Below are 13,726 nucleotides of genomic sequence, written 5' to 3'. Positions count from 1 at the left end.
GAAATCCCTTTCACGGCAAGAACTGCGAATGAATCGATGTTCTTGATAAGCTACTAGTGATTGGACTTGATTATAGCTCATTTATGATCGTTTAATTGAAAATTAAAAAAGGATGACTAGTTTTATGAATATGTGACTGATAAATGAAAAGAGCAAATTCCTTTATGTTAATTTTGTTTATGACCGTGAAATTTTTTTTTAAGATTCTTGAACAAGCACATTAATTGATTGAGGTTGGATAATATATGAAATTCGATTACAAATTTATTTAATTTGATTATGCAAGAGACTTGTTATTCTCATTAAAATTCTTATTTATTTAGTGACAGAATGGTCATTTATCCAGAAATGGATACAAAACTGTTATTTTCCAAACGCACAAAACAAACAGCTAGGCAACTTATTTAGATCAGAGGCAAAATGGTCATTTATCCAGAAACGGATGCAAATCAGCTGTTTTTCAAATGCAGAAACCAAACAACCAGTCAGTTTATTTGAATGAGTTGATGATCAGCAGCTTATCAGGATAAGCAGCTTATTTGAATAAGCTGAACAAGCTGCAGTTGCCCCAAACAAACCTTTAGTTTAGTTTTTTTTGTATTTTAGGATTGTGAAACTTTTAATATTTCAAATTTGATTCAAAGGTTTAGTGAACTAGAACATATACTATTAGAAATATTTTGACAAATTTCCTCGTGATATCGATACGCGAACTCTTTATCTATATATTACTTAATCGACACGTATACTTGCATGATTGATTGACCTGCCTCATAACGAGCATCATTTGTCTTATGCAAAAAGACCTCCAAAACAAAGAAAAACATGAGATAATATGTGTGTCAGTCTGATCCCATTAAATGTATCAAATGCTTCTAGCCAAGTGATCAATCCAATTAATACTTAAATATACGTCAATTACACATACTTATTGGAGACACTAAAGAAGATTTAAAACATAACCACCTTCAACGCATGAGGAAATAGAAGGTGTTCAACATGACTGGTAGAGTTTTTTATCATGTATCTTGTAGAAAATTTTATTGGCTCCCAAATAACTAAGGTGTCATAAAGACATGCCATCTTCAAAACTCAATGTATCATTGAAGGAAAAATATGTGAGTTGATTGTAGATAGTAGTTGTACCAAAAATATTATTTCCAACAAAGTTGTCAAGGCACCAAAATAACTTCAACTAACACACAAGCTTATAAAATTAGTTGGACAAAAATAGGTATTAAAGTAATTATTTCCCACAAATGAAAGGTACATTCTCTAATAGCAAGAATTTTCTTTGTGAGGTGCTTTGTGAAATTATTAGCATATATGCTTATCATCTAAAATGAGATCATGGTATGATTGCAGGGTTAGCACTCATGTCATTGCTTGGAAAAAATATTGCAATTATTGCCCTTATACCAAGCACAAAGAAAACACAATATTGAAAGAGTGGCACTTCTTTATGTATTAGAGAAAAATAATAGTAACATGTTAGAATATCCTTAGCTCCTGGCCATATTACTAACAAAATTGAATGACCTAGCTACGATTGCTCTTTAAGTTGTACAAACTTTGTTAGAACGACACCTCAGAATCTCAAGACAATGCCAGCACTTCGCTTAGTTCAACATAAAATAGACCTCATTATAGACTCTTCACTTACCGCACTACAAGATGAGTCTAAAAAAACATCAAATTTTACCAGACATGCTAGATGACCCTTACAAAACCATTTCACCTGACACTAAGCGAGTTTGTCATAACCTGCATTTATCAATCCTCGATAAAAAAGGCAGGGTGAATTTACACTTATGCTTTGGATGAAAGGTAACCAAAAAGCTCAACTCTTTGGAAGGAAGAGAGATGAGCGAGAAGCTTAGCTCACGGGTAGGACAAAATAAGAGTGAATGCATTATGGCTTTGAAGTGAGGCTAGATAAGGAGTGGAACTTTAGTTTGATGGCTATCGTAAAAATTTTGACCAACTAGTTTTAAGAGGATAAATGAGTAAAGTATTTAGGTTTATAGTCTAAAAAATATCACCGAGATGAAAAGACTAAATTCTCTTGATTGAAGTTGATCGCTCCTTCGATTCACCTCAATTCCTCTTTGTCCATTTTTCCCATGCTTGCTTTCATGGGAGAAAGACAAAAAATGTACGACTAACTTAAGACGAGGGACCCACTACACATTGATTAATCTTTGTTTTTCACTACTTTCCATCGATCCTGTTGTATTACTGGCAAATGATTCCATTTTTGAAGTGGTTGAAGGTAGTATTTAGGAAGATTGAAACAATTGCAAGTATATATTCTCACCAAAGAAATATAACATTTAACCAAATTTAGAATTGTATCCCATTCTCTTTTCCTTAATCAAACAAGGTCAAACACACTCTCCAAGTTATGATCACTAACTTTGATTATGGACTTCAGAAACCTCTATATCCCCTTGATATAAGCTTAAAAAGGAATATTTTTGTTTGACCTATAAGTTTATATCACTGGCATCAAGATTTAGAGAACTACCAAAAGAACCACCCTTTATCTCAATATTGGATCAAATAGTATCAAAAAAGAATCCTTCATCTCAATCCGGAATCAAACCGTACAGAGCAATAAATCTAGCTCGTGGGAATCACAAAAGCTATGAAAAATCTAATGTGATGGGTCCAGTCATCGTAACCATGGGAATTTGGAAAAGAGATCAGTGAGAAGATCTGTGATTGCCTTAAAAATTAAATTTCTTAATAAGTTTTCATTAATCTGGATTAATTTGGTCGGTTCAACAAATTCACTGTTTAATATGCAACGAAGCGTAAGGGCAGCTGGGAAGGGAAGAATGGCCATCTAAAACTCAGGCTATGAGTAGTGACAGTGAGTTATCATCTTGGAATTGGCAATTTTCAGCCATAAACATGAAGCGGTCAAAATGAAAATAATGTTGGAAATAACTCAAATCACAACGGAAACACAAATATTTTTTCTGAATTCCAAACAAATTACTAACATGATACTTGAAAAGCAGGAAGTAACAGTGAACAAACACGAACAACATAAATAATAAAAGATATCCACCGGTTATAAAGAGGGCGGAGGCTGCTAGATGGTAGCTTAGCGGTTGATGGAAGATGGCTTCGACTAAGGGGAGGTGGCAGGAGGAAAGGGTTGTCCCTGGGAGATGGTTGTGGTTGTTGGAAGAGGCCTGGATGGTGGCTGATAGCTGTAGGAGAGGGGCTGCATTTGCTGAAAGAAGGTTGGAAGGTGGTCGGCAGTTGTAGGGCAGTGGATGTGCTTGCTGGAAGAAGGCTGAGGGTTGGACGACAGAAGGAAGTGGTGTCCTTGAAGAGTTGAACAGCAACTGAGACGTGTTGGTAGCCATGCAGCAGCAGGAGGTAGTGTGGACAGCAGCCAAAAAACTGGGCAACACTCAGAAGAGGGATGGCATGGGTTGGACAGCAGCTGAAAGGGGGATGTCGTGGTCTAGACAGCGGTCGGAAGGTGGTTTCGACTGCTTGAAATGGGGTTGCAGGCGCTGCGGAATGATAAATGTCTCGGTGGGGATTAGTTATAGCTGGGGCACCACCTGGACCCTTGGAGATCGTCACCACCTCTGACGAGTTACAGTCGGAGCACTTTTTCGTCGTCAAGTACAACCCCTGGAAGGGAAGAACACCTCAAAGGCTGCAACTGAAATCAGCAATCATCAAAACTCTGCTCTTCCAATCAGCATACAACAATTATAAATAACGTGGGAGTAGATTCTAGACTAGGTAAGTAGAGAAATAAGCAATGATTAAAGAAGAGTGGACAGAAAAGGAAGAAATTTGAAATGCAACCCGAGTATGGAGGGAAGGATTAGGAATGAGAAATTAAAGCAGAAGAATCAAATAAGAAAGGGAATTAAATCTAAAAGAGGACAGTGGCTATTGTAAGCAGCTACAGTAACGCAGCGATACTGTAGCTGCTACGGTACCCTGAACAGTAAGCTCCCGCGTCAATCTCCAAGGGTTGGGCGAGCTTCGACTTCATCCGTCGAAGCTTTTAGGACAGAAAAAATTTTGGCAGGGTTGGCTTGGAAAGGGGCAGATGCTAGGGAACCCTAGAGGATAGGAGTAGAGTTGGGCTAGCACTGATACCAAATTATACCGGAAGTATCCCAAACCACAACAAAAACATAAATATTATTCATGAATTCCAACCAGATTACAAACATGGCACTTGAATAATAGGAACTAATGGCAAACAAACACGAACAACTTAAACAATAAAATATTTTCGCGGGTGACAATGAGAAAGAAGGTTGTTGGATGGTGGGTTCACGGCTAATGGAAGATTGTCGTTGAGGGGAGACGGCAGGAGGGAAGGTTGTCGTTGTGAGATGGTTGTGGTTGCTGAAAGAGGCTTATATCGTGGCTGACACATGTAGGAGAGAGGTTATAGTTGTTGGAAGAGAGTTGGAAGGAGCCTGGTGGTTGTAAGGCAGGGGCGATTGCTGGAAGAGGAATGTGAGTTGGACGGCAGCAGGAAGTAGCGTCCTTGAATTGGACAACAACATATGTCAGTGGTTGGGCAACAACAGAAGGTTGTTTGGACAGCAATCAGAAGGCTGGGCAACATTCGGAAGAGAAATGTGTGGTCTAGACAGCAACCGGAAGGTGGTTTGTAGCTGTTTAAAATAGGGTCGGAGGAGTTGCGGAAGAATAAATGTCTCGTCGGGTCGAGCTACAGCCGAAGCACCACTCGGATCATTGGAGATGGTCGCCATCTCGAACGATTTATACCCAAAGCACCTTTTGGTCATCGGGTATAGCCCCGGAGGGGAAAAATGCCTCAAAAGCAGCAACTGCAGTCAGTTATCATCAAAACTTTTCTCTTCCAATCAGCACATAACAATTATAAATAAGATTTGAGTAGAGGTTAGACTAGATAAGTAGAGAAAATAGGCAAGAATAAAGAAGAAAGGACAGGAAGGGCAGGAATTTGAAATGCAGTCTAAGTATGGAAGGAATGACTGGGAAGTGAAAGTAGAGTAGGAAAATCAAATATGAAAGAGAATTAAATCTAAAATTGGACTGTGGTTACTGTAACCAACTACAGTAACGCGTTTGCGGTATTGTGGCTGCTAAAGTACCGCAAGCGATAAGCTCCCGCGTTAGAAAATTTCCCATTCACCTTAAAGGTGCCAAGCTCAATCCACAGACAAGTTACATGATTTAAATTTTCTAGTTTGTGCCAAACCATAAGCCAACTATCAGTGAAAACCAAGCAACCAATTTACATTTTAAAAGTGCGCGAGTTGGCTGGACGCCCAAGTAAATCATTCTGATATGCCCAATTCTAAGTTATAAAGAAAATAAACACTAGAATAACTTATTCAGGATTACATCTGAAGTAACCCATTTAGACAAGGCACCACTTGGAGTAATATAACTCCATTTACATTTCATAGTGAACAACAAAACAAGTAAGAGGGGAATTTTTCTCATCACAAATCATTCAATAAAAAAAGTAAACAATATCTCAAGGATCCATACTTATAGGATACGATTTGATACCGGAGTTAAACCCAACTCATAATACAAAAATCAAATATTATTACTAGAAATCTGATTGGGTTGTGTTACAACTCGCACACTGAAAGGAAAATTACAACCAACTAAATCGAAATAGGAAATAACAAGACGCTCAACACACGACACGTGGTTGGGTTGGATCAAGGGGTAGTGGAGGTGGGTCGGTGAGGGTTAGAAAGTGGTGGGATGGCGAACGAGGAGGTAAGCAAATAGAAAACAAAAGTGATAGTTTATCGGTTTTTGGACAGCCGATATCGATGTGTCGTGGTTGTACAGGATGAGAACAACAAGGGCAGCTGGGTATGGGCGCGGATTCTAGCAATGGGCGGCAAGCGGAAGAGTTTGCAGGTTGCGTCAGCGAAAGTAGGAGACGAGGAGAGCAAGGGGATGGGGTGGCGGCAGAGGAAGATGGACTGCGGAGGGGAGTTGGGGAGATAAGTATACCCGTTGGATCGAGTTGTTTTCGGAGCACCCATCAAACCGCTAAGGAAGATCATCGTCTCAGGCGATTTATAGCTGGAGCACATCCTCGCCTTCGAATACAGCCCTAGAAAGGAAAAGAGCCCCCAACAGCTGACTTGGACAGAAATTTGAAAGATAAAACATGAACCCTAAGACAACAAACAACGTATTTAAAATAGGTACTAGTGGTTAAAAAATGAAGGAATTAGAATGGGAAGATAATAGAATAAAGAATGGAATAGAAAAAGGCAATGAATAGAAGAGGAAGGAATAGAAATAGAAGAGGAAGGAAGAGAAATAAGTAAGGAATAGAAATAGGCAAGGACTTGAAATAGTAAAGAAACAGAAATAGGAAATGAAGAGAAATATACAAGGACTAGAAATAGGAGAGGAATAGAAATAGGAAAGGAATAGAAGATGAACAAATTCCCTCTAGAGTAAAATAGAAAATTGGGAGAGGAAAGGGGCGACAATTCCAGCCCCATGAAGCCCGGCCGGTTCAGTCAGCTACACAGCAAGCCCCGTGTCACGATTCCTAACAAGAAACTTCAAAATGTATTAACAAAAGACCGAAATAATCCAACAAAAACAATTAAAAACACAAGGTTCATAGAATTAAATGACTCAAAAAAACAATACAGTTGTTAAAATAACTTGCAAATCCAAAGGGAAAAAACACAAACATAAGCAGTAAAAGATAAGTTAAGCTCCAACGCTACTTAGCATAGACAAGGAGTAACACATATTTACCATTAAATAAGTGATTTTAGTAATTTCAAGCTACGAGGGTTCATATTATAAAATATGACTACTTCCTCTAAGTTAATCATACAGATTTACAAAATTTGAATTGAGTTGGGAAAGTAAGGATTGTTAATAGTGTCAAGTTAACATAATGAATAATTGGTGCACAAGATTTGAGGGATGCATGTAGTTTAGCACTGCCTTAGTAAGAAAATAGCGAGTTATTCATGCCCATGACCAGGAGTAACTTAACCACACACAACCTCCAATCTCAACATCTCAAGTGATCCGCAAAGCTAATTAAGAGCATATAAATATTTTTCGAAAATTTGCACACGCAGCATACAATTCATATGTATTTATATATATCTCGTATAAACTTTCATATTTACATACATGGCACTTCGATGATTTAAACCAATGCATCAAATGGTGTATTCCACTTTTAAAATTATACCGTATTTTTTATGTGATATTAAATATTTTAGTTTTATGTTTGTGACCATGAAAGTTTAGGGGTGAGATGTGTAAATACATAAAAATTTTGAGTTATGTAAGTAAATGCCCCAAATTTTCTTTACTCAATGTACACTATTTTTAGGGAAAAGAATCAAAAAGTTGAGCTTACCTCGAAGGAATGATGCTTGCACGGTCAAACCAAACAATGAGACATAAGCACTAGGTGGTGTGTACACTTCTCTGCATGCACAACCAAGATAATATTCTTTCTCTCTGCAAATTGGAATGTAACATACTGTGAATTTACCTGCAAACGTTCATACGAAGTTATGAGCAATAAGAATATGATACTAAAACTTAGAAAATCATCAGCAAGTCAATGTTGCTGCAATTATTACAGCTTTACAGAATCAAGTGTCTGTGTGTATTCAAACAAATCTTGTCTAATTGGAACCATTTCTCATTTCCATGTCTCTTATTCTACAAGTCCCATGAAATATGCCAATGTTTTTTTTCTTTTTTTGTTAGAAAGAGTTGTACATGAATTTCTCAAAGCTACTTGGTATCCACATAAGATGACATCCGTAAAAGACAATTGTTAAGCCGGTCAAATAATATTCAATAAACTTCAAAATATAAATTCAAGGAAAGACCAGCAAAAACCAACTTAGTAAAATAAAATAAGGTAGTAGCTACAAGTAGATTAGTCTAAACCAAGGCTTAAAATTGAGCAAATGTGTAACATCCTACTAAAAAAAATGCAACCGACAAATGCCAGTTCATTTAAAGCACAGAAGGCGAAGACGAATCAAAGAGGGGGAAACAAATGAACGAAAAGATGCGTGAAGGGTGAAATCATCAAATAACATGAATTGAGAAGAAATCAACATTGAGCGAACTTTGGATGAGATGAAGGAGCGAATGAGGCAAAGCAGAGGCCTTTGTCTAGATTCGCCAATAACATTAAGAGCGTGTCAAGGAGGCGATGTGAACAAGTGCGATTGAGCTCAAGCAACAATGAGACGGGTGAGGAGGGCGGAGGCACCGGTGTTAGTAGGTGAGAGAATCAATCAACAGTGTGGTAAGTAGAGCATGCAACAGAGGCGAATGAACCAAAACATACCAAAAGAGGAAAAAAAGTTGTGCAAGGTGGGATGGTTGCAGCTGATTGAGCTAGAGTCAAGCATCCTAAGAACTTTGAATGTGAGAATAATATGAACCCTAAGAATTAAATTAATTTTTGAGGAGGAACGAGTTTCGGCCTTGATTTTTCTTCCTCAGCTAAAAATTTTTTAGAATGTGAGATCGAAGGATGAGGATATTTGCACATTTTTTGTTTGAAGGTAAAACTGATATCAGAGGAAGCACAAACCAAAAGGATACAAAAGAGACCCTTGCAAATATGAAACAAACAACAACAAACATGCAAACGGAAAGGACAAGACATTCTGAAAACATAAGATAGAAATCAACACAAAATACAAAAAAGGCCATCTAGGAAACAGGTACAGTGGTGGTGATCGAAAAAGGGTTGGCAACTGTTGGAGGGTGGTATGAGAGAGCTGCGTTGGTTGGGGGCAGCAGCGCACTGGTGACGGGTTCCGATGGCAGGGATGGACAGTAGCGGAACAGGCATCGGGGGCTAGACGACAACTATTACAGACTTGGGAGGGGCTATCATGGCGAACTGTTGGAGAGTGCAGAGACAGCTGCAAAAAGCGCCAAACAGCAATGAGGAAGGTGTCGGAGGAACTGGCAGCAACAGGATAGCAGCTTGGAGAGGTCGAACCAAAGCATGGAAGGTGTCGATGGGGCTGAGAGCGGCAAAACTACTACTGGAATGAGGAGGGTGGGCCTGGATGACAACAAGAAGAAGACCGAGGGCAATGTGCGACTGCTGGAATAGTGGTCGGAGGGGCTGCGGAAAGATGGATGTCTCATCGGGGTTGAGCTATAGGCGGAGCCCCACTCTGACCCTTGGAGACGGTCACCACCTCGGACGAGTTACAACCAAAGCGTCTTTTCGTCGTTAGGTACAGCCCCCGGAGGGGAAGAACGCCTCACTCAAATGCAGCACTCAGAAATCTGCACTCATCAAAATCTACCTTAACGTTAACAAACAACATGTATAAATAAGAGGGGGTTAGTAGGTAGATTAGATAAATAGAAGAATAGGCAATAAATAAAAAAGGGGTGATGGGAAAGGAAGGAATTTGAAATTGGGATAAAAGTGGAGGGTCGTTGATAAGATAGAGAATCAAAATAGGCAAGAAAAACCTATGGTTACAGTAGTTACTACAGTAACGCATCAGCGACACTGTAGCAGTTACAATATCGCGTCCCAATTTTAGGTCTCGCGTCAATCTAATGAGGTTGGGGAGCTTTGACCTTATTCGTCGAAGTTTTTAGGCAGAAAAATTTTGGCGAGGGTGGCTTGAGTAGGAAACCCTAGGATAGTGCTAGGGTTAGGCTAACTCTGATACCAAAAGATACCGGAGTAAACCAAAATCACCATGAAAAGCACAATTACAATTATTGAATTCAAAAGGGTGCAAACGAGACTCTTGCTAACATGCAATAAACAACAAAAAACATACAAACAAAAAGGACGAGACGAGGCTGTGAAAACATAAGATAAAAAGCAACAAAAAATACATAAACGACCATCAAGGAAACGGGGACAATAGTGGTGGTCGGAAAACGGCTGGCGGCTGTTGGAGAGTGACAAGAGGGAGCTGCGATGGCCTGGGGCAGTAGCAGACCAGTGGCGGAGGTTTGCACAGTCGGGCTAGAAAGCAACAGTGACAAGCACTAGGGGTTGGTCAGCAGGACATCAATAGGAATAAGCCCTAAAAGGGATATCGGCAGCAAGGGCTGGTCCGAGAGGGGTCTTAGGGAACTGCTGAAGGGTGCAGTCACAGCTGCGGAAAGCATGAAACAACAGCGAGGAAGGTGTCGGCAGGGTTGGCAGCAAGAGGATAGCGGCTAAGAGATGTAACCATAGCAGGGAAGGTGTCGGAGGGTTGCGGGCAGATTGCTGATCGAATGAGGAGGGAGGGGCCTAGAGGGTAGCAAGAAGAAGACCGAAAGGCGGTGTGCGGCTGCTGGAATAGGGGTCGGAGGGGTTGTCAAAGAATAAATGTCTCGTCGAGGTTGAGCTGCAGCAGAAGCACCAGTCGGACCCTTGGACATGGTCACCAACACGGATGAGCTACAGCCGAAGCATCTTCTCGTAGTCGGGTACAACCCCTAGAGAGGAAGAACGCCTCAAAAGCAGCACTCTAAAATCTGCACTCATCAAAATTTGCCCTAACCTTAGCAAACAACATGTAAAAATAAGAGAGGGTTAATAGGTTGATTAGGTGAGTAGAAAAATACACAAAAAAATAAAGGAGTGATGGAAATGGAAGGAATTTGAAATTGGGATAGAAATGAATGTGGTAGATAAGGTAGGGAATCAAAATAGGCAAGAGAGACCCGCGGTTACTGTAGCAGCTACAGGAACGCGTACCACATCCCAATTCTAACTCCCACGTCAAAAACGTAAAACCATTTTTTTTCTTTCTAACCTTGGATGTGTTAGTTAAATTGAGTAAAGTTCATTTGCTTTAATAAATGTTTAAACATAAAAGAACATTTCATAAATATATTTAAATTTTCTCTCATAAGTATGAAAGATAATATGTTTGTGGGTAAATAATTTAATTATAAACTAAGTATAAAAAAGAAATTACATAAAGTATACAAATATTTAGATGGTTATTATAAGATTTTCACAATCTAAGTGAGCGTAATAATTAATAAAGATTATATGGTTAATATGTTCATGAACCTAGACTTAAATAAATGTAAGCTTCTTACATTAATTTAAATATTTATTAATTAAATAAATATAATGATAAAAATATCATTCAATAACATAAGAAATAATTAATTATTATTGTATTCTTATTTTCAAGTCTTCTTATAAGTTATAGTGATTACAATTGTACCATTAACAGATGAAAATCAATCAAGTCACAAAAAGTAAAAATTTATAGTATAAAAGTTTTGATTACATTAATCATAATTAAAAGAGTTAAAATTTTGGGTAGATGGAAATAACTCTAATAAATCAATTGCTAGACTTGGATTAAGTCATATATTACTCTATTTGATAATAGAATAATTTAATTATAACTTAAGTAGAAAAAGAATTGAATAATGTAAACACATAAAACATAAAAAATAAAGATCTCGAAAGAAAAAGGACAAAGTGATTATAAAGATATGTCAAAATAATTTAAGAATTTAATTAACTATACCTTAATGAATTTTAGGTATGAATTTTGTGGTTTTAAGACAAAAAATTATCGAAAATGTCAAGTTATTTCTTCAATTATAAAGACTTTTATTTAATATTTAAGATGGAAAATTACATCTATGAATTACAATATTTTCTGTTTCTAAATCTATTTCCGATTACAATCATTTCTTTAATGATCGAGTCATGTTCACTTAAATTTTTTTTCCAATAGATATTTATTCATTAAATGCCCGTTATACATGACATATACAAAATAGTTCGTCCTTAAAAGATTTAGATAGTTTCTTTTTTTAGTATGATATTCATTTTATGTGCTCAAATTTTGCTCACAACAAGAAAATAATCAAGTAACATATAATAGTTTAATAGCACCTTCACTTCATCAAACTCCAATGAAACAGAGAAAAAAAAGCAATTCCTCCATATAATCTAGTCATTTCTTCCTTCCATGCATGTATTGGTATTAAAATGGTGCATAGCCCACATAAGAATGCACCCCTCATCGAAACCATGGATAAGTCATGCATCATATCCAATTATTATACCTACTGAAAACATTTTGAACCAAATATTTTCACCATCTACTAAATTATTCATCATGAAAATGTATGTTTATTCTCTTAAACTTCCTTCTCTCATGCAATTATTGCCATTGTCAAATCCATTCCATGAGTTGAATTCTTTGAATCGAACTCAAATAAATATTGGATACAAGTTAATTTTTTTTCCAAATGACTGAACCTTACATATTCAAGACAAAATATCAAAAAATATAACAGCTCCAAACAAAAGAATCATCAAAAAATTCAGTAAAACAAAAGGAGCACAAGTTTAGTCCTGTGAACCCTTTGAGGTGATTGAAAAACTAAAAATATTTAAATATACTTTCCAATAATGAACAGAAGCATTAATTATGCTTCAAATAAGAAGTTTCCAAATATGATATTGATGGTTCTAAGATATTTGAAGAAAAAGAAGAAGATGCATATAATAAATTTGGCAGGCAAGTTGAAAATAAAGTTGTTAAATATTTACCTGACTTCTTGAAGTTCAATATGTGCCTTCTTATTTCCTCAATTTTGCCCCACCCACAATTTAGTGGCTCTATATGAAGATATATACAAGAAATGCGAGGATCATGGGCTGCTTTTACAAAATTTTCACAAATTTGCGGCAAGGACAACGCAGAGGAAAAGCGACCACTAAGTTGGTCTGTTATCTGCGCCAAATTACATTCATCCAATAAATAAATAAATTTAAATTTGTTGAAGGCAATACTTGATTATTAGTAGTTCATGCACATTCATTAATTTCAATAAAATCAAGACTCAGTTTTCAAATGGTCATATTCTAAGTTTTCAAGAAAATGTCATCAGGTTCCTCGCTTTCTTTCTGTAAATTGGTCGTTTAAAAATAAAAGATGCATAATGAATGATGAATAGATAATTTTACAGGTGTGCCTCCGGACTAAAAAGGGGCGTGTGAAGAATCAGATAAAAAAGAAGTGCACCTGATAATTCATTATACATACTTCCACCCAAGAAAATTTTGTTATTTTTTTCACTTTCCACAGGAATCCGCCTCACAGATGTATTAGTAGAGAGATTGACATTGCTGTAAATGAATCGAGTGAAGCCTATTACTTTCCTGTCCAACTTTTATTCATCAACTTTCTTATAGAGTTCAAACTGAACATGAACAAAACCTGAGTTTAGAAATACTATTCAGATCTTTTTATTCGTCTTCTTATCAAATCTGAGTCATAATCAAGTTTTAAGCAATTCTGGCAAACTGTCTAAAGGATGCGTATTACTAAGCATTTATATACCACCAAATTTGACATAAACCACTCAATATTATTTCTAAAGTTTTGAGAAGCTTGAATCTTACTAAAATATTAAAGCAGGTCTTAGCAAATCCATCAAACAATTTGATCAACATTCCAATTTATGTCTCTAATAATATACCTAACTTTTAAATGAATAGGATGTTTAAAAAATCATATGATAATATACAGTAAGTCATTGAATATGCCCAAAGTCATCATTAAATAAGCATTTCATTGAGCTCCTAGTACGCTGCATATTGAACAATAGATTGGATCAAAAATCAAACTGCTCTTGCAAGCTGAGTTTAAAGAAAATATATTCATGCATATTAGTAAGAAATTGAAACCTACAC

At 37.0% G+C, this 13,726-nt stretch overlaps 1 protein-coding gene across 1 annotated transcript in view; it reads right to left on the bottom strand.

Moving 5' to 3' along the window:
* LOC110029509 (serine protease SPPA, chloroplastic) overlaps window positions 1–13,067 on the bottom strand; it is a 92,616-nt gene extending 79,549 nt beyond the window's left edge. Inside the window, exons 1-3 of the mRNA XM_020731832.1 lie at window positions 13,056–13,067; window positions 12,581–12,764; window positions 7,409–7,546 (exon numbers count right to left, since the gene is read on the bottom strand). Of these exons, the coding sequence (XP_020587491.1) occupies window positions 7,409–7,546; window positions 12,581–12,764; window positions 13,056–13,067 (334 nt within the window). The remainder of the gene's footprint in view (window positions 1–7,408; window positions 7,547–12,580; window positions 12,765–13,055) is intronic.
* Between the last annotated feature and the right edge of the window lie 659 nt (window positions 13,068–13,726).

Source organism: Phalaenopsis equestris, unplaced genomic scaffold (genome assembly GCF_001263595.1).
Source record: "Phalaenopsis equestris unplaced genomic scaffold, ASM126359v1 Scaffold000583, whole genome shotgun sequence".
Classification (NCBI taxonomy): Eukaryota; Viridiplantae; Streptophyta; class Magnoliopsida; order Asparagales; family Orchidaceae; genus Phalaenopsis; species Phalaenopsis equestris.
This window is presented reverse-complemented; position numbering and strand designations above follow the sequence as displayed.